Here is a 21,806-nt window from a genome sequence, read left to right as displayed (position 1 = left end):
CTCTTAGATAGAACTGTGTCTTTGATCAGGACTGGCATTCATTGAGTGTGATTACTACCAAACACCTCACCAATATTCTTATTTAGTCATTGTCACAGTCTGGAGAGTGGATACTGTCATTCTCTTTTCTATGCATCAGGAAATGAAAGCACAGAGACCTGGCATAACTTTTCAAGGAATCATGCGCTGAGTAGCCATATTTGCTTTGTTGTGACTTTGCTGCCCTTTATTCTCCCCTCAGGCCCTTCCACCACCTCCCAGGGAGTCCCAGATGAACATATACCCAATAAAGACCTGGTGGCTTGCCTTGTTCTGAGGAAGGCTGGATATCATGTTTGATGAGCTTTTAAAGATGTTTTTGCGCTAAGCAGGAGTCTTTTATATTTTTGAGGCTTTTTGCAGATCTGCCTAGTGATTAATAAATGTAGTGAGGGCTCTGTTAGCATAGAGCCCTCTTCCCCCTCTCTCTGATGGTCTACCCTTCCCTGTCACCCTTCTCCCCTCCCTCCCTGCTTTTCTCCTTTCCTCACTTCTTCTTTACTTCTCTCCTTTCCTCCTTCCTTCTTTACCTCTCTCCTTGTTTTTCTGTATTTCTTCCTCACTTTCTTCACATGGAGAAAACTTCTGTGACTCCTAAAATAAGGGAAAGATGGTGCTGGGTATGTAGGTCATTGGAACAGTGCTTGACTAGCATGCTTCAGGTCCTGGGTTTGAGCCCCAGTACTGGAAGGGTAGGGGAGATAAGGAAAGAGGAAAATGAAAGAATGATATCAGCACAGTTGAATTATAGATGCTTATTAATAAAACAACTTGCTTGTGAATTTTAGTTCCTTGCTTTTGTCCAAGTCTTTAATTTCGCCACCTCCCCCAGCACCCTTTAGGCAGGACTCATTTTTACATTGATGATGAATTATTTACACGTGTGAGGCAAAAGTCAGATGCTGATCATCGATCAAGCACCTCTGTATGGCTGCTTTTAATTAGGGAGAATTCTTTGTTTAAAAGTCCGTTCTTTAATTTTATAAAAAATATCTTTAAATAGTTTGATGCTTTAGTTCTGAGGAATGGCAAGTTGTGATAAAGGAAGAAAAGGGATGTGGTTTATAGTAAACTTTCTATTCTTTTATTAAACAAAAACAACTGTCATATAGACAGTAAGATATATGAAGTGTCAGGAGATGATTTATCAAAATTATGTTTCAACTGATTTTTATTATGAATTCAGCTTCTGAAAAGTGACTGTGTCAATATAGAGTTACATTTATTCTTTTGTCTTTATCATGCAAACCAACGTGTGGTTGCCTGTCCAGAGTTACCAGAACTTACTAGTGTCTTTCTCAAGGAGGCAAGGTATACTCTGAAACCTGGCTTTCTGTCACTTGGCAAAGTCAGGCCAGAATATGGGACCCAGATACTTCTGCAAGACCCCAAAAGTATGGAGGCTGTCACCTGAGCACAGGTGGGCATTGCTTGTGGCTCCAGTGGCTTCCCCTACCCCTCTATGACATCAGGAGATAGAGGCAGAGCAAGGGTTTTCTTCCTGAGGCTGGGTCTAGGGCCTGGACCCCCAGGCCTTCCTCCCAGCCTGCCAGTGCTCCCGGTGGATCCAACACCAGCCAGGATTCCTGTGGGGTTAGTCACCACATGGCAGGGGCTGTAGGACTAGGAAACCCCTGGATGCTCTGTCACCCTGAAGGAATGCGGGCCAGCCTAGGGCTGCTGGGCCTAGAAAGTTCTCTAGGCCCTATGGCAGACCCAGCCTGTCTGACTCAAAGTGAATCTACTTCTCCTTCTTTTCCCATCAAAGAAAAAAGTAACACAAAGTAGTCACTCCACTCACTGAAGATGAATTTTTTAATGCATTTTTCTTTTTAAAGAAGTAGTTTTGTTCTGTACCTTTTTGGACTGTAAACACATCGATATTCAGGATAGGTGTTTTAGTGAAAAGTGGTGTCCCATGAGAAATCTCACTTATTGTTGCCACTCTCTATCACAGCTCCCTTTGTGTGTCTGCTGTGTGGAGTGAGAATGGCCAGGTCAGCCTGGGTTCTGCTTGCACTGCAGACTTGCATGCAGGGGACAGAAGAGCAGGGTTAGGGGTGGCCACCTTCCTGCTGCTTCCCAGTGAGTGAGCCTAAACTGTGCTCTGTCTTTCCCAGCCTCCTTCTCTGGGTCTTGCTCTGTTGCATCTGAATTGTTCTTGGGGCAGACTTTTAGGAGACTGAGCCCAGGCTTTATCTTGGGATAGGGATGTGCTTTGTATCTGGTTAGTCACTGAGCTATTTTAATTCAGCCCTTTGGAGATGCCTGCATGGCTGCCAGGGCCACCTGTGGAGAGTCAAATTCCCTTCTCTGCCTCATCCCTTTACTTCTCCCTCAAAACCAGCTGCTGGGCTTTGGTGATGGGCCTTTCACAGTAAAGCTTTTGAAGTGGTTTCCTGTTCTCTGTTGGGGAAGGTGGTACCTTTGTCCTATGACAAAAAAGTTCCTTAAGTAGGAGGTTGTTGGCAGATCTGGCTTAATGTCCTGGCTCTGACACCTTGGTTAAGAGAGTTTACCTCTCAAAGGCTCAACCAGTAGACCACTTCAAACACCAGCTTCTTTCCAAGATGGTTTTTTTGAGGCATCAAGGACAGGGCTTCTTCCAGGGCTGACACAGGACAGTTCCTCAACAGAATACTAGCTGTGATACTATTAAACTTTTTTTTTTTTTATTCCCATAGGTATAATTGTTAAAGGACAAAAAAATCGGATTATAAAGTAGGCACAAAAATAATACATTTTGAACTTGCTTCTGATTTATACATTTCTGAAGGTAGAATTCTTACTACATAGCTGTTCTTTAAAAAGTTAGATCTTTATGTGCTGCTATAAATTCAGTGGGGGGGGGAAAAAGATGCAATGCATTTTATGTACTCTGATTTTTCAGTTCTAATTTACAAAGAGTATATATGCTGGTTTAGTCATGAAATAGTTTTCAGAAGGAATCCCAGAAAGTAGTAAGCACTTACTTTCTGTGGAATGGAACTGGAAGTGCCAGGTGACCTTCATCACTCATCTGTATGCTTTTCGCCCTGTTTGGATTTTGTAATCATGTGTTTTCATTGCTTATATTCTTTTTTTGAAGGTCAGTAAGTACTGTTTGGACCACAGGGTTGTGGTCTATTTTCTGTTTCTTCATAATGCCTATTTGCATTTTAAAAAAAAATCTTACTGTGTTGCTTTTAAAGCAGATTTCCCACTCTGACTATTCTTCTGCAGGCTGTGTATGGTCTTGGTGAGCTCCTGGCTCCCTGGAGACAGTAGTAGCAGGGCCTCCTCATCCTTCCCAGTCAGAACTGGACTTTCTTAGGCAAGAAAGCTTGTGAATCACCCTCATCCTCTCTAGGAGTCCAAACAGTAGGTCCTGGCAGGGGCTCTGGTCCAGAAGGCCCTTGAGACAGCATATGTGAGTGTGTGTGTCTTTCCTTGGTAAAAGGCCTTGAAAATGCCATGAGCTCTTGGCAGGCATGCATGAGGTTTTTCCTGTGTAACCCTTGGAAAGCACATTTCTCACTTGTAACACCCTGTCTGCAGGTCCATGATATTGTAATTAAAAATTTATAGGATCACAGGGGCCCATTTATAGGGCATCTGGTCTAAAGGCACAGTCGAAAGCAGAATTTTGTGTCTGCGGTTCCCTTAATTTCTAAAACATGGTCATATGTGGATTCATCCCATTGGATACTTGGGTTGACTGTTTCATGGATGAAGAAAGAATGTTTAAACACCACGAGAACCCAAGTCCTCATACCTGAGTGTATCTCTGTCTAATGTGTATTAATTACCTTAGCCATGTCATCTCACCTTTCTTGGAAATCTTAAGGTGTCCTACCTCATCACTGGTTTTCTATTTTTTTTTTAAATTAGATCCATAGTAAGATAGATTTACATTATGATCCCAGAACAAAATAAATATAACCCTAACCCTAAAATAAGTGTTTCCAAAAGATTTCTTATTTAATACATTTACCCTTACTACCCAGGTGGTACCACAGTGTTTTCTTATTCTGTTTTATTGCTGGTAAGAGATGCTTTAAGCTTATTTGAGAACTAACAATAAGTGATGGGTTAAAAGCACATTACTAAGGTCTTTTCCAGCTCAGATATTGAATCTGTTGGCTCTGTATTGAGGATTGGGTACCCAGTGCTATTGCATTAGGTGTTGACCTTTAAGGTCAGACTCTTGTTTTCTTATGAAAATGAGGCTCTGGGGGAATTAATTGTTTCTTCAGGGCTACCCCTTGGGCCTGGGAGGAATTTAACAATTTGAGTATGTGTTCCCAATGGTAGGATGTATTTCATTGTTCACCCACAAGCATGTTTAAATATTTGAGCTCTGCTGTGTCTTGGATAATTTTTATAAATTGATAATTTGTTTATATATATATGTATATATATGTGTATATATATACACACATACATACATACATTTATATTATTGACATCAGGGATTGAACCCAGTGGTGCTTAACCACAGAACCACATTCTCAGCCCCCTTTTTAATTTATTTTTATTATGAAACAGGGCCTCACCAAGTTGCTTAGGGCCTTACCAAGTTGCTGAAGCTGGTTTTGAACTTACGATTCTTCTGCCTCAGCCTTCCAGCCTTCCACTGTGCCTAGCTGTAAAATAATTTAAAGTCAGATATTGAAATAACAAAAGTTGCCGCAGTCTGGCTGGGCACAAAATCACAAGCCACTCAAGCAGGAACAAACTTTATTTTTTGAAACTGCCGCCAATGCCCCCTAGGCCCCCCAGGAAGTTTGCCGATCCGGACCCCAGAGGAAGTTCCTCCCCGGAATTCCCTCCTACTGTACTTCCCCAACCAATGGGAACTCTCCAGGAGTCCCTTAGCAGGCCCGAGGTGAACAGCAGGAGTCCAATATCCATATGAATGCAAATCTTAACATAATCCTGTCATCTCAATGGCTAGCTGGTGTCACCTTTCAACCAAAAATGCCATGCATCATATTACTTGGCTGTGGCTCTTAGCAAAAAGTAATCGTCATCTTCATACTTTTCTGTTTTTCCTTATACCTCCCCTTTAATACAGACCAAAAAATTTAAAGACTTAGCACAATGTAAACTTCAATGAATTATTTGTTGATGGCTTTTTATTAGAAAAAACTTGATTCAGAGTGGTAACATAATATCTGTGATTTATGAACTAGGTGCTCTTTCTATTAACTCACACTTGTAAGTAACCCCATTAGCTAAGTTCTAGCAAGGCTTTGGTAGGAATGTAGAATCATTAAAGGCATTTTGAAAATAACTTGGTATGTCCTAAAAGGCCCTACTAGGTCCAAACCATTGTGGACTGGTGCTTGGTAACTTTGATGGCCATTTTGAAATGTTACCATAGTGATAAATCTTCTGGAATATCAAGCCATTAAAAGTGATATGCTCAACTCTTGGCCATGTGCTAAAAAAAAAAACTACATGTCATGGGATGTGTGAATCTCTTTTTCAACATAGTTTATGTTGAAACCAACTAAAGCACCATTTTAGTTGAGTCCTGAATACTTATTAGAGGCTAGTTGCTTTGCTGGGAAATCACCTGTCCAGGCAATCATTAACCCCTAACAATGAATGGCATTTAAAAAATGATTGAATTTTTACCTCATTTGACTTTTATTTTGCCAGTTGTTTCCTCCTCCCAGTGAGTTTTCCAAAAGTTGGATTGAGATAGAAGATTAATCATCATTGATACTGTTTCTGTGGGTTATTGAAACTGTATCTAGTGCTCCTCAATTTTGTGGTTGGCTTTAATGTCAGCTATGACACCTCTTCTGGGGAGAACTTGTTGTTGGCAGTTTGAGTCCCTTTTCCCTGGGGATATTGTGGACATGTTAGAGGTCAGTGCACCCTTTCAGCTTGGTGCTACCTCTCTCTTAAGCGTCTATGTTAGTTCTTTCTCTAGTTAGAGGCATCCAGGTTAGAGACTTGTCAACAGGGATAGACCCATTGGTCTAGGGCATGAAGCAAACCATTGAAAAATGTGGATGGCAGTGAGAGTTGACAGTGTGTTTGCTCACAGAGGTGGCATTTGGTTCTGCTAATGACCAGGTTCCTTGCACTGGAGAAAGCCCTGCCTTATGGAGCTAAGTGGGTAGTGTGAGACCAGTTGCATTCCTTTCACAGGCCCAGTCCTCACCTCCAAGCTCCCAGCACCCTATGTGCTGCATTTGTATTCAGCAAATGTTTGCTGATTGCTACCTCTGCCAAGCCCAGAGCTTAGCTCTGGGGATCCAAAGAGGAGCAGACACAGCTGCACTCCTGGGGGAGCCTCACCTTGGAGAAACTGAATATATAAACAAATGAAACAGCCCTATGGTGCCTATTTTACTAAGATTGTGTGCAAAGTGCCACAGGAGACTGAAAGAAGGGGCAGCTTGGTGACGAGGTGTTGAGGAAAGTCTCACCAAGGAGCAGAGCCTCATTTTGAAAATAACTTGGTATGTCCTAAAAGGAGGAATTTGAGAGATACCAGAGATTTAGGTTGGCAGTAGTGGGGAGAGGTAGACAAAGGCAGTATATAAGAATAAGTCAGGGTAGTCAGACTGCCTCTAAAAATGAAGGTGAGGACATTGATAGAAACCAGGTTGTACTGGGCCCCATCTGCCAGCCTCAGGAGGTTGGACCTGACTTCACCGACATTAGCTATAAAGCAGGGGAACACCACAGGTTTGGAGGTTCTCTGCCAGTCACCTGGGAGGAGTACAGCTGGCAGAGCAGTAGGTGAAGCGTGAGCATAAAAAAAGGGTGTCAGAAGAATTGGAGATAGATTTAGCAAGATTTGGTGAAGGATGAAGTTGATTGGGAATGTAGAAGAAAAGCAAAGAGCTTTTCCTCTTTGTGGATGCCTGAGTTTCTATTAGAAGAAACCGATTGACCACCAATGCTATTAACAAGGAATCAGAAAAAACCAAAGGTAGACATTTGGCAGGGGTGGAAGAGAAAATATTTGTAATGTTGGCACATTGAGTTTGAGTTTCTTGTGGCATGAGCAGGTGGAGCTGGTCTTGGAAATACTGGCCTGGCTAGAAAGAGGGACAACCCTAGAGACCTGTTTTAGGAATCATCTTAGTGACACCACCAAAGGGAGGTGTGTCAGTCTTTCCATTGCTATAATGAGTACCTGAGATAGGCCAGTTATTATTATTTTTAAATTTTTAATGACTTTATTTATTTTTATGTGGTGCTGAGGATTGAACCTAGTGCCTCACACATGCTAGGTGAGCACTCGACCACAAAGCCACAAGCCTAGCCCAAGATAGGCAAGTTATAAAGAGAAAAAGTTTATTTTGGCTCACAGTTTGGGAAGTTTTAGTCCATGATCCGTTGGCACCAATGCTTTTAGGCAAAGTAGCACATTGTGGCATGAGCACATGGTGAAGCAAAGTGTCTCACCTCATGACCAGGAAGTGAAAGAGAGGAAGAGGAATGGGCTGGGGTCCCACTGTCCCCTTCAAGGCATGTTCCCAATGGATTGAAGATCTCCTACTAGCCCCCACCCTAAAGGTCCCCTACATCCTGCTAGCACTGTGCTGGGGACTTTAGAGGACACTTAATATCCAGCAGGAGGATTGTGGGAAGTAGAAAAAAGAAAGTCCTCTCAGGTATGTTTTTAAAAATTATATGTGAAGGAGTGGCTGATACCCAGAGAGGTGTCTACATGTTTGAGTTCCTGGTATGTTCTATAGAGGGGACCTCTGTGGCAGGGAATCAACACACTGATCCCAGAATTGTGTCCAGAGGTTCCTCTAAGTCTCCAGGAAAGGAGGCTGTTTAGAAGGGCCCAGGTTCTTCTTATCAGGTTTCAAACAAAGAGACAAAATAATCTGAGAGAAAGTTGTTTTTTTTTTTTTTTTTTAACCCCCACATGTGGTCAACTGGAGGGGGAAGATCTCAGGTAGGGAACTTCCCTTTTGAGGAGCCTGCATTGCTGTTTCCCCTAGCACTGTCATTTGAGAGAGGAATTCTCCAAAATCCTTAAGCTTGTTCTCAGGAGAAGCTATTTGGAGCGGATCTACCTGATAAGCTGAGATGTGGTGAAACAACCCCCCACTCCCCACCCCTGAAAATCTTAAGATCTGATGGAGCTCCGGACTGCTTCCAGGCTACTTCTCTTTCTGAAATCACTGATAGGAGCCTCAAACAATCTACGGAAAGTATCTAGAGATTTGTATTGTTTATCCTTAATCTTCTTTTTCTTTTCCTTTCTTTCAAGTCTTATTTCTAGATAATTTAATACACTTGATCTGCTCACAGGCAGGACCATAACAGTGGTGATATTACATACCCTGAAAGTCCTTTACAAACATATTGCAGTAATAGAATAGTGTTCCAAACAGTAGGTAACATTAGCTGGTGTTGTGGGACCCTCAGATGTTTCAATTTGCAATTCTTAGATGTATAAAAAACATGCTCCAAATTCATATAAACTATACTACAATTTCCATCTGAAGTTTTTTTGTGTTATAATTTCTTTGAGTTTTGTATTCTCAAATGATAATGTATCACTTGCTGTGAAGATCACTTGGGCTTTATAACTGGGCACAGTACTAGGTATTATTAGTCATTTTGCTCATTGGTATTAATTCAAAGTTGTAGAACATGCTGATTTTTTTCATACATTTTTTTTTTCAGTTTTTAAATTGTTGGCTATAAATGCATCCTTTTAAACTTCAAATTAGGTCAGCCTCAATTAAGTCTCCATATTTCTCAAAATGCTTTCTTTTTTGTCAAATGGAAACACATGGAGAAAAAGTTTGTTTATGTCCTTTGATTGTACCTAGAACTGCCCAGAAAGACTTACAGTGTTTGCATCCATGGAAGCTTTAGAAAGGTGACATTAACTTTGCAGTAAAGTACTGACCCCAAAAGCTGTGTCAGTTCAGGCTTAGTCAATGCTGACACAGCAATTTAAAACTTAATATGAACTTGATAAATAGTGCGTGTTTTGGATTAATTGGTGACTACAAATCTGAACATTAACTGCCCTTTGTATTTGAAGGATGCCAGGAGGCCAGTTGTGAACCTTTGAGGGCTTTGTTGATTTTGGATAAATAAACTACACTGGTGCCTTCTGATTCTTGATGACTTTAGGGGAGCCATGAAATCACTTCCTTCTTAGTGTGAGTTTTGTTTTGTTTTTAGTTTTTATGTTGTTCTGAATTAGATTTTTCCCTTCTATGCCAAGACAAATTAATAGGATAATTTTTTTCTACAGCCTACATGTAAAATCTGACCCTAAAGAAAGGATTCTATCACTCTACTTCAAACTTCTGACCTCAAAGTTTAGCAATGTCCTTCCTTTTTATCTCTGCTTCCTCATATTGTCTGAGACCTAAAATGTCCTAATGACAGTGCTGACTGGATTGTAGTTTGTTCACTTTGGAGAGCACAGAAGAGCTATTCATTGAAGTGCTCTTGTTCCTGGGATCCTGAAACATTGGGAAAGGTGACCACCCCCATTTTCATCCATTCCCCAATCCTCCCAAGTCCAGGCAGCACTATTGAAAATGTGTTATATGAAGTATCTTTCAATTGGTTTATTCAAAAAAGTCCCACTTAATGGTATAGTCCAGGAGCGGAGCTGGTTTCAGGAGGGTACTAAGGGTTCTTCATGACTCTGCTTACCAGCATATCAGCTTACTTATGATCCATGTGAGAGAAAAGTGGTTGTTGGCAACTTCAACCCTGCATTCCCCTAACTTAGAGATCAATGCCAAAGAGCAAGGGCTCTCTTCTCATGACATAGACAGGTTTCAGGAGGTCTCTCTGGGTGTGGCACCCTCTACCTATTTGTTCCAGAGATGAACCAGCCCAAGCTATATGGTCCTCACCCTCAGTGAGAAAGAAGAGAGAAGTTGATCCCTTAGAAGAAAAGGCAGATATTCTGATCAGAAGAGGGAGTGTCGCAAAACAAAGACTCAGCATGGATGGGCAGTACAGGGTGTACACAAGTTTAGTTCACTGCGTGAATGTATTGGAGGTACTTTAAAGGACAAACATGATTTTGGTTTGTTTCTCTGACTTTGTTGTTTAGAAAGCAAGATACTTATGGGCTCTAGAAACAACCAATCTCATGATCCACATACAGCTTCTGGCTTTCTTCCTTCTCCTCCTTCCATTCAAAGATTTTTGCCCTGGAAAAATCTGATGTCAAAATGGTATTGAACAGACACATCAAATTTAAAACTTTAGGGATCACTCACCAAAATGGTTTCCTGTACAGTACTCCCCTAAGGGAGGATTACAAGTAGTTATTCATCCATTTCATTGATCTATTATTTTTATTAAAAGGAAAAAAATCCAACCAAGAGAGGAAGTGCAGCCAGCTGCCTAGACAGTGGGGATGATGGGAGATGATATTTTGATTACATTAATCCATATCCTGTTAGTTCACTTTGCTTCTGTCGCTGCTGCTGGTGAAGTTGCTAATATGAACTAATTACATTTGCCAGAATTTTTAATGCATCTCAGCAAGAAAGGTTAATATTATCAATTTAACAGCATGAATGAAACATTGTATGTATTGAACTTGAACTGTCCTAAAAGCTTAGATAATAAAAACCGAGTAGCTTCTTTTATAACTCAGTGGATAAACAGTTATTGATGAGACGTGGGTGAAGCTTTCTTTTCCTCTTTAAGTTTTATAGAGGTGGTAAGCGGTCAGCACTGGATGCGGTCTGCTTACAGGGTTGTGAGGTAACTTTGTGTGAAGTAGTAAGCCATATTAAATGAGGGTGCTTCTTTTAAGAGCATTGCAAGAGGGCTGCATGTATTTTCCTAATTAGTGGAAGCATTTTCAAAGAGAAAAACAGATCACCATATTACAAAATGGCAACAGCCTTCTGTTTTTAAAGCATCTCTGAATTACCAAGACCTAAAGCTCAAGATGCTTTAAGAATCAGTAATTTCTCTGGCACCCACCCAGCCCTTGAAGACAGTGTTTTGGAAAGTGAAGTGTTCTGGGAGGGGCAGCCTGTCTACAGGGACTTAAATGGCCTGTCCTCTTGCCCTTGCACGTGGTACTTCAGTGATCCCTGATGTTTACTCAGCAGTAAACAATGAGAATGGGAACAGTCAGCAGCTGCTTTGTGCCATCCATGGTCTTGAACTGGAGTGTGGTATTCTCAGTGGGGCAGGGTGTTGAACTGTTTAGCTGGTGACATTTTGGTGACCAGTTGGTTCCTCAGTGTCTTTCAGTGTAGAGATTAGGAACTAACAGAGGATTTGGAACTTTTGCATGTGTTCTGCTGAGGACACGCTCATCTCTTGCCGGAGAATCATAGTAAGTTGATAGGAGCTGGGATACTCTGGGGTGGGACTCATCCAGAAGGGTAGGCTGAGTCACAGTGCTCTGAGTTTGAAATCAAATAAATAAATCATGAATGGTTCTTAGGCAGATTTCTCAAGTGATATTTAAGCGGGGGAAAAGTATTTAATTTTAAAAGGAATATACAAGTTGTCCCCTTCATCGCTTTCTTCCTTGCCCATCCTCATATCCAAGGGTGAAGAAAAGTAGGCTTTAGAACAACATTCCTTCCCCCTCATCATATGTCTTTAAGCAGCCCAAAACTTTTGAGATCCAGGAGACAGCTGTGTGCTAAAGTGGGCAGAGAGAGGGAGGGGTGTTTGAGGAGGTAGGACTGGGGAAGGGGTGGAAGGTTCTGTGACCTTCTGTAACCTTCTTTTGCATGGTCAGAGTCTCCAGTTATTACTTCAGGTTTCGCCATTGGTACTATCTCTATAGGGGAAGACTAACTTAGGCTTTTGATGTTTGTCCAGAGAGCATGAGGTTTCCCAGTCCTCTTTGGAGTTCCTGTACCCTTGTTTATGGAAACCTGTCACTTTGATTTGGTTGATAGTCGAGGTGGGCTATTCCCGTTGACTGCACTTGTTACTGCAGGTTTTTCTATGGTGCTTGGTCATGCTCCTGTGTCTGGTGACAAGATTCCATGACAGTTGTCCCTGTTCATATCTAAATGTGTTCAGGGAGTCCTAGGACATAAGAAGTTATAGAGGCAACAGGTTCCTCCATACCTTGGTAAAACATGGTTTATCCCATAATTTAGTCCCTTCTCCAAGGTCAGGGGAGAATTGAGCTGACAAAAGAGCTTTCTTCTCACTGAGGATTTTGTTTTTGCTCCATACAGCCATTTTTTTTGTTTGTTCTTTTTAGATATACATGACACCAGAGTGTATTTTGACATGTTATGCATGGATTATAACTCATTCTAATTAGGATCCCATTCTTCGGGTTTTACACTGGTCATGTATATTAATATGAGAACATAGGAAAGTCATGTCCAATTCATTCTACATCTTTACTAATCCCATCCCCTCTCCCTTCCCTTCATTCCTCTTTGTCTGAGTCAGTGAACTTCTATCTCCACCCTCCATTGTGGGTTAGCATCCACATATGAGAGAGAACATTTAGCCTTTGGCTTTTTGGGATTGGCTTGTTTCACTTAGCATGAGAGTCTCCAGTTCCATCCATTTACTGGCAAATGCCATAATTTTATTTCTCTTTATGGCTGTGTAATATTCCAGTGTGTGTGTGTGTGTGTGTGTGTGTGTGTGTGTGTGTGAGATATAAAACACATTTTCTTTATCCATTCATCTGTTAAGGGCATCTAGGTTGGTTCCATAGCTTTACTCAGGTGGTGAGCTGCTATAAACATTTATGTGGCTGTGTCACTGTAGTATGCTGATTTTATGTCCTTTGGGTATATACTGAGGAGTGGGGTAACTGGGTCAAATGGTGGTTCCATTCCAAGTTTTCTGAAGAATTTCCATACTGCTTTCCAGAGTGGTTGCACCAAGTTGCAGTCCCACCAGCATTGTATAAGTGTACTTTTTCCCCCATATCCTCACCAACATTTATTGCTACTTGTATTCTTGATAATTGACATTCTGAATCGAGTGAGATGGAATCTCTTACTGAGGAAGATTTAACGTGATCTGTAAGATCTGGCATCCTATTCAGTTTTAGACTTTTTTTGTTGAAAATGTTCTTGCTATATAGTAGGTGAAAGCCTACTTTCGCTGTTAGATACACAGTACTGATGATCTTACATATCTTGCCCATGACCCAGTCCTGATAAATGTCAGACAGGTTCTCTTTAGGAATGAGTGAGACAGAAGATTGTCCCATAGGATTTTAGTCCTGAATTGTGTTATTAGACAGTTGTGTGTGTCTAAGGCTAATTCACAAATGTCACACCACTCCAACCCCCATTCAAGATGTTGGTGGTTGAATCCCAGTTTCATATTCAGGCAAAATTATTTATTTATAACAGAGAAAAACACCTAGAAATTCAACTTTGTACTTGAATCCAGTTTTATAGTGTGCCTTTCATTGTCCCAGCATATTCATGTAATCCTTCCAACAGCCATGCTTGGTATATATAATTAACCTCAGTTTGCACTGAGCACAACAGAATGTTATGTCAAATACATTTCAAAATATTTCACAGGCTCTTAAATGACTACACTTGAGCCCTCACACCCTTCCAGCTCTAGAATATGTATATACACTGATATACAGATATGCAAAGAAATAAAATAAGAACCAAACTCAGGGGTCTAAACTACATGGTTCCTGTTTAAGAACTTCATAGTTTACATTGCTTCAAAAAAGTTAGTTGTAACTTTAAGTGTGGAAATGACCCACTCACTGTTTTTATGCTGCAGGTGACTCTCTGGAGACCATACTCTTTTCACACATCTTAGAATTGATCTCAGTTAGTGGGTTAAGCATGACTCAGGAAGTGTGCAGAACATTCAAGAAAATGGTGATGGCTGATCTTGACCACTCTGTTTTGTGAAATGATGGCTCATGTGCCTGAACCTTATCTGGGTGCTCTGTTGAAGGTACTCTGTTGAAGTCTGATCTAATCTGCTGTTTTCCTGTTTAGTATAGCCTTGTTTCTGACTTTTTGATATGCATACTATTTTTTCATCTTTTTCCTCAAAGTAGCACTTTGAAGTTTCTTTCAAAGTTGAACTATAACTGGATATTTACCCTAAACGAAATTGCAAATTGATTTGTCATTATGTCTTTAGATTCCAAATGGCCAGTCATTGATGGCTGATTGGACTCTCTTTAAAATGTGTCTTTGAGGGCTGGGAATGTGGCTCAAGCGGTAGCGCGCTTGCCTGGCGTGCGTGCGGCCCAGGTTCGATCCTCAGCACCACATACCAACAAAGATGTTGTGTCTGCCGAGAGCTAAAAAATAAATATTAAAAATTCTCTCTCTCTCCTCTCTCACTCTCTATTTAAAATAAAATAAAATAAAATGTGTCTTTGAAACTATAATCCTACTTGAGATTTTTATAAAAGTATAAAAATATTAAGCTCAGGACAGGAAATGTAACCTGAATAGAAGTCCTGAGACTGTGCCCAGCCTTTGTAGTACCCCCTTTTGTTTGTACCAGAGGGACAAGTTTTCACATTACTGCTTCAAGGAACCCTGGATATCGAACATTGCTCAAGCCTAGAGGATACTTTGAGAGCATGTTTAGTTAGTATCACTTTCTACAGAAAATATTTTGGCTCCCATTATTGACTTCAGAAAGTAAAAGCATTAAGATGAAAACTTTTGAGTTAGTGATCTTGTTTTTAAATGCCTTAGTATTCCTGCATTTGTTTTGCTTGCCATGTGGTTTTGCTCTAATTTATACACCTGTGTACACGATAAATTCACCATGGAACTCTCTTGGCTTTATTAACTCCTCTTTTCAATCTTTTCCTTAGAGAATGTCAGGGCTCTGGTTAATAATATGACCAATAGGACTAGGAGTAAATGCAGCCTGAAAAAGGATTGAACAGGTCAAGGATCTGAAGCTTTAAGACAAAAAAACAAAACAAAACAAAACAAAACAAAACAACAACAACAACAACAAAAAAAAAAAAAAAACAATTAATAAGAAACGCACACAAAGCCAAAACACAGATATGCAGTAGGCCCATTGAAACACAAAGTTCAGAATTTGCTATAGCAGTGGCACTACATCCTAAAAGCTGAAAGAGTTTTTGTGGTTGATTATGTGTGACATAAGAGATGGATGTGCTTGAGAGAAGTAGGATCTCTTTGAGGAAAAATAATTCAACTAAGGAACCAAAGATTTTTTTTTTTTTTTTTTTACATTGAACCCAGGGGCACTTTACTAAGCTACATATATTCCCAACCCTTCTTATTTTAGGTTTTTGAGACATGGTCTTGGCTAAGTTGCTTAGGGCCTCTTGCTGAGGCTGCTCTTGAACTTGAGATCCTCCTGCCTCAGCCTTCCAAGTTGCTGGGGTTATAGGTATGTACCATCAAGCCTGGCCTGGAAAATGTTTTATATATAATAAATGTGTGGCTTGCCATATCTGTAGGGCAAAAATTTGGTTGATCATGTTTTGAAGGCAGGAGAAAGGAGAGTAGTAAAACATACCGTGTAGCTTGTTTTAAGGCTGCACATGTAAAAACATTTTAGAAGTTATACAGTTTAAACAAAGTGGTTAGTTTAGGAAATACCTTTTCCTATTCTTTGACATTTCCCACATGCCTATTCCCCCTCCTGCTGTTATGAATTTAGATTGGCTCTTTAAAGAAGTAGAGTGAAATTTAATTATCTAGGGAAAGCCCACTTTGTCAGAAGTGTAATATTCCCAGAGCAGGTTCTTGCTGGCCATCACATCTCAGGATTGACTGAAAAGTCCTTCCTGAATCACAAAGTGATACTTTTATGCTTAAAATCTTGATTTTTAAAAAGGCTTATGCTCTGTAAACTTTAGTCTAAGGTTATTAATGGGTACTAAGTTACAGTTAGTAGGAAGTTCTGATATTCTATGTGTGTGTGTGTGTGTGTGTGTTTTAGGCTAGAGGATAAGTATTCTGAATGTTTTACCATAAAGATATGCAGATGTTTGAAGAGATAAAAAAGTTTTCCCTGGCTTGAACAATGTACAATGTATATATGTATTAAAACATCACATGGTATCCCATAAACATTTATGTGCATCAGTTATAAATTTTTAATAATATACTCTGTAAATTTCAGACTAACTTTATATTTCTAAATTTAATATTGTAATATAACTCTCAGATAAGTGATTAGCAGAAACTTTGTTAACATGTCCATTTTCCTTTTCAATTAAACTCTCTCTGTTGGTCTTTTGATATAGCTTGAGTACAGTTCCTGACATTGCTCGTTCCTCTTCAGTTTATATCATTTCCTGAAACTACATTCTACTTGTACAAGTGGCTTTCGTCTGTAGTCAAGTGAACTGTGTTCATTTAGATAGGAGTGCCATTCAGCCTGCTACCTGGTGTGTACTTTGCCTTTTCCAGCAGGCAGCTGGTGGCTCCATGTTACCTTTTTCCAGGTCTCCAGAGGGTCATGTTGCAAAATAGCAGACTCTTAACAGAAATATCCCTTCACTGAAGATAATATTCCAGGTGTTTCCCAGTCTGTGAATGGGTACTTCAGGTGTTGCAGTTCCAAGTACCAGAGAGCCATGGTGCATTTACACCTGCCGAATTGTACTAGTCCAGTGCTGTGTTCTAGCCTGAATTTTCTTCTTCTGTAGAGTCCTTCACAGTCTAGATGATTAACAGTTGGATTTTGCCAGTATACACTATGAAGCATTGTCATCAGAAAATAAATTCAGGGAGTTAGGGTTGTAGCTACATGGTAGAGCACAAGGTCCAGTGTTCCATCCCCAGAACTACACAAAATAAACAAAATCAGGTTTTATTCTTTGTTTCAATAAGTAGATTTAAAGGCATTTCTGGGTTGGTCTCTTCCTGTGTATGGATTTTTATGTGGTTAGTAGTGCAGTAGAATATAGTAAGAGTGTGTGTGTGTGTGTGTGTGTGTGTGTGTGTGTGTGTGTGCATTCAAAAGAAACTTCCACATGTTTGAAAAGATTGAGATACCTAGTGTGAGATAGGGGAACTTGATCTAGGCCTTTCAGAATTGCTCTGTCTCTGTGAAGCCCAAACTATAAGCCATTCTTCTTCAGTTGGGTCCTGAAATTGTTTGCTCTTTCTTGAGTTGGGTGTGGTAAAACCTCTTTAAAGATCAGATTTTCCTGAGGGGGGTGGGTCTAGCCCTCCCAGGTGCCTATCTTGCAAAAAGTACAACATGAAGCCAGGTCTGTAACAGATCAGCTCATGGATATACCAGGAATTTCATAAAATTTGAAAGTAAATCCAAGATAACTTGTGCTACTTGTGTGTGTGTGTGTGTGTGTGTGTGTGTGTGTGTGTGTGTGTGTGAAAGCCAGCAGGAGTAGAGAAGGCCACTCCTGTTTTGGCCAAGATGTTGGAATCTTTATGGGGGACAAATGGGCTGAGGCTAGCTTCTGCAGAATCTTTGCACGGGCTGGGGAGCTCTGACACTGTGGAGGTGTTCGTAAGACTTACTGAAGGCATCAGAATAATTCTTTAGCCTTAACTCTGGGCTGATGTAGCTTGATTTGAACCCATCCCAGCCAAGAAGAGAAGAACTCTCATGTTATTTTATTAGCATATAATTTGCCAAAGTTCATGTTTTAGATATAATACTTGAAAAACAAAAACAAATACTGATTATTTTGAATTGTTTCTAAGTAATATTGTTTTTACTTGTTACAAAAATTGGCTTACCTGTATGTAATTGCACTCATAATGAATCCCCAAAGGAAACATGAGTTGCGTAAATCATGATTTATTAAAAATAAGTTATTTTTAGATTTTTTTCATTTTGTTCCCCTTCTGCCAGTGACCTGAAACTCTGTTCCAACTTATGAAAACAAAGTGAAAACTAGATGAATTTAAATATAAGGGAAATAAGATGTAAATGCATTACTTTTTAAAAATCATTTAATTTTGATGAGATCTAGCAATGTAAATGCAATAAGCTGTTTCCATGTCACATGTATATCATCAAGTTGTTATAGTGTACTTTTGAAGTAACTGGAATTTTTCCCCAGGGGAAAAGAAAATGGTGTGCAAAGGGCCTATGGTAGAAAGGAAAGAAGCCAGGCCCACCACGGTCCCAGAAGTCATGTTGAGGTTTTGTCTTTACTATAGGAACAATGGGAAATCAGTGTAGAGTACTAAACAGAAATGTTGCATGGGGTGGGGGAGACTTCATATTTGAAAAAATTCACTTGGCCACATCATGAAGAATAGATTAGGTAGGAAGCCTTCCGGAAGCTATTTAAGTAGGCAGGGCAAAGCCTGAAGTTAACTTGGACTGGTGGTGGAGATAATCAGAAGTTGCCTGTTGTGAAAAAGTAGGGAGGTAAGATCAACCAGGCCTCTGCTGAATGTTGAGCAGGATATCAAAGATATTGTCCAGCCAGGATTCTGGATTAGGGGTCAGAGCCATCACTAAGCTACGCAATGCTGGATGGAGATCAGGTGGCAGGGATCATGAGCCTGAGTTTGTTTTTTGAGGCATTCTGAGTGAAGGTGAAACTTGTACTGGTGCTCAGAGGGAATTCTGGGCACATGACTTAGTTTAAGAATTTGTTTCTGTGGCAATGGTACCTGAAAGCAGAAACTGCTGCAGATGGAGCTCAAAGGACCACTAACCTTCAAGGGCCAAGGAGAAGAATGTGAGCTATAAAGGAGCCTGAGTGCAAACGGGGATTGTCATGGCCAGGACTCTGGGTGGTGGGGTTTGGAGGAAGTGACCAAAAGCCAAACCTGAAGATAAATGGAGATGTGCACTGGATCCTGCAGTGGGAAGGTCTTTGAGGACCACACCTGAAACTCGATCAATGGAGTGACAGGGCCAGAAGTGTCAGTGGAATGGAAGAGGACTGTGGAACCCTTGAAGTGGAAAAAAGGCAACTCCCAAGAAATTAGTTTCTCAGGATCAGGCTGAGTGCCTGAGTGCAGGTCTTCTTTTCTTGAACACAGACTGGAGTAGTACTGAAAGTCCAGAGGATAGCAGGGGAAAGCTTCAGTAAGGATCAGGAGATACCAGGAGAGACCATAGCACAGATGCAGAAAGAGAAAGGATAGATGGTCTCCTAAAGATGACAGTAATGAAACCTGCTCAGTGTTTTTCCTCCAAAAACATTTTTTTGGCATTAACTGGGAACTTTATATGTTTTCCTTATTTGATCTTTACCAAACCTTATGAGAAGAAACTATTTTTCCCTCTGTAGATGAAGACGCAAAACCCTGGAGAGTCTTGGGAATATGCCTAGGAGGAAGGCTATCTTGGAGAGAGGAAAGCCAGAGACTCGAACTCTGAACTGGGTTCCTTTGCTGGCTGCCTCCCAGAGCTGCTGAATTATATGTAGCCTTGTACCCAGAAGCCTGAGAATAACTATCAAATGATTTTTTTAAGTTAAGTAAAATTTAATATGAACTAAATGCTTTAGAGGATGGCCACATTTATTTTAATAATTAGTTCTTTTTCAGGTAATATTAACTAGTGTAGGGAGAATGAAGATTACACATTCTAAAGTAGCAGTATCTGTGTATTGATTTACTCAATTGAGCTTTCTACTAAATTACAGGAGTTAATTTATACTTGGTTACACTCTTGGTATTCTAAAATGATGGCCATGCATTTATTATAAAATAGCCCTAGTTACTCTTTATTAGAGTTCATGCCTTATGCCACTCCTTGCACCAAGCACTTGCCTGAATAACTCCATTTGATCTCCCTTGTGGCCCCAAGAGGTTTGTGTGTTTTCATGGGACTACCTGTTACAGTTGAGGAAGCTGGGAAGTGCAGAGGCCAGGTGAGGAGTTCCCTCTCTGGTCCTTTTTTTCTCTTGCTTGAAATGATACAGGAACTGGCCTGGGCAGGGGTCTAGTACAGGGGAGTGGTATGCTTTTCTGGTTTTATTATGGTGTCCTGAAGATAATGGACCACTCCCTCATCTTTGAGGAATTGCTGATGCTATATGAAAGATGGCAGGGTGAAACTCCTGGCAATTACTTACATTCATCTTTGGAAACACTTTATTATTATTTTTTCCTCTCTCTCTCTCTTCTTTTCCTGTTTTGAACTTGAAGCTTCTATAAAACCTACAGGTTTGTCAGTAATCTCTATTTTCAAGATTCTGAGGAAACAAGAACTCTCATACATTTTTGCTGAGGAGAATATGAAGTGATGTAACCTTCATGGAAGGCAAATTAGCAGTCTCTCTCAGGTATAAGTACATGTAACCTTTGACCTGGTTGTTCCACATCTAGGGATCTATCTTATAAATACACCTACACATGTATGAATTAAAACATTGTTTGTGATAGTAATAGGTTGGAAACAACCCATTTTTTCTTCAGTAAGAGACTGGTTAATTCTCTAAGATAGGTACACAAAAATGGAATATTCTGAAACTGAATAAAACCCGACAACCCCTGATGCCCCATCTAAATAAATCTCTAGGATATTAAGTAGAAAAGCCAAAGCAAAAAAGTTGAAGAGGAGAAAATAAGACTGTTTTTAAGTTTGTGCTTATATTGTGTATTAATCCTCCACCCCCAAGTAATTGCTGTACTTTCTCCTGCTCAGGTGCAGGGGAATCGGGAACAAAGCAGAAGGTGAGAGGGCATACCTCTTGAATAGATTTCCTTTTTGTGTAATTTAACATGCCTTTAATTCAGGTGCTTTTCAGAGAAATCAGCCATTTCTGATCCATTGCATATTAGACCTACAATCCTGTATCTTTCTAGAATCAGTCATACCAGGAATGGGGAGATTAGATGTTTTGTTATAGTGTACAAAAAGGAACATTTTCAGACCACATGTTTGTCTGTGCCTGTCAGTCTCCTTTTTTCCCTGTCATCATTCAACCCACAAGGTCTGCTGATCAAATATACCCCCATGGTTTTAAAAGAACTCACTTTTTTTGGTTGTTGTGTTTTGCTTTTGAGAGTTGAGGCCCCTAGGTGTATGTGGTAAGGAATTCAAAGGGCTCAATGGGTGTGTCTTGCTAGTTATTTCTTTGAACCTCTTCTGGCACTTGAATTGTGTTGGTTTTTTCACTAATTAGGGTTGGCAAAGAAACTCTTTGCACATTAGTTTGGAACTGTGTTGTTCTTATTCTCTTTCTTTTGAGTTGAACCTGTGCACTATGGTTGAATGAACTTGTAATTCACCTGGTGTGTGGATCATTATGATTAATTCTTTCAAGCTATCAGTTGTTTAACTCTTTAATGCAAAATGTTCAGAAGATAATATAAATTCACTGTAATGGAAATTCAAGTTGGGGACTTCCAGCAATTTCCTCTTCAAAGTATAGTTCTGTCAGTTCCCATGTATTTACACACTGCTAATGTTTGGATGTTGAATGTCCCCCAAAGGTCCATGCAGTAAAGGCGTGGTCCCTAGAGTTGTGCTGTTGGAGGTAGTAGAGCCTTTAGGAAATAAGGTCTAGTGGGAGGTCTTCAGGTTATTGGTGTGCTCTTGAAGGAGATTGTGGAGCTCTGGTTCTTCCTCTTTCTCTTGTGCTTCCTGAAGTGAGTAGTGTGTTTCACTCTGTACTCTCCACTGTTGCTATCCAACACCCCCACCAGAAGCCCAAAGCAGTGGGTCCTCCTGATTTTGAACTGGAACTTTCAGAACTATGAGCAAAATCAATCTTTTATTTATATGTTAATTATCTCGGGTATTTTGTTATAGTGATGGAAAACTGACTAACCTTTATCCTACTCAGTGTATAATCAGGTATGTTAAGTCATTTTTGGTGCTAAGTCAATTAATTGTATATGAGTTATTTTGCATCTTAGATTCCTTCTGATGATCAAATCTTA

General features: G+C 40.2%; 1 protein-coding gene across 4 annotated transcripts in view; it reads left to right on the top strand.

Annotated features, from left to right (window-relative positions):
• The window catches only part of Igf1r (insulin like growth factor 1 receptor), a 293,607-nt gene that overhangs the window by 65,482 nt on the left and 206,319 nt on the right, over positions 1-21,806 (top strand). The window contains exon 1 of one of the 4 annotated variants that reach the window (XM_078051244.1): positions 11,178-11,341. The exons of the other annotated variants lie outside the window; for them this stretch is intronic. Coding sequence (XP_077907370.1) covers position 11,341 — 1 coding nt within the window. The 5' untranslated portion in view covers positions 11,178-11,340. Of the gene's footprint in view, positions 1-11,177; positions 11,342-21,806 lie in introns of those variants that run through there. 4 annotated transcript variants of the gene reach the window in all.

The sequence above is a fragment of the Ictidomys tridecemlineatus genome, chromosome 5 (genome assembly GCF_052094955.1).
Source record: "Ictidomys tridecemlineatus isolate mIctTri1 chromosome 5, mIctTri1.hap1, whole genome shotgun sequence".
NCBI classification, from domain to species: Eukaryota; Metazoa; Chordata; class Mammalia; order Rodentia; family Sciuridae; genus Ictidomys; species Ictidomys tridecemlineatus.
The sequence above is the reverse complement of the archived record's forward strand: the minus strand, read 5'-3'. Positions and strand labels throughout refer to the sequence as shown.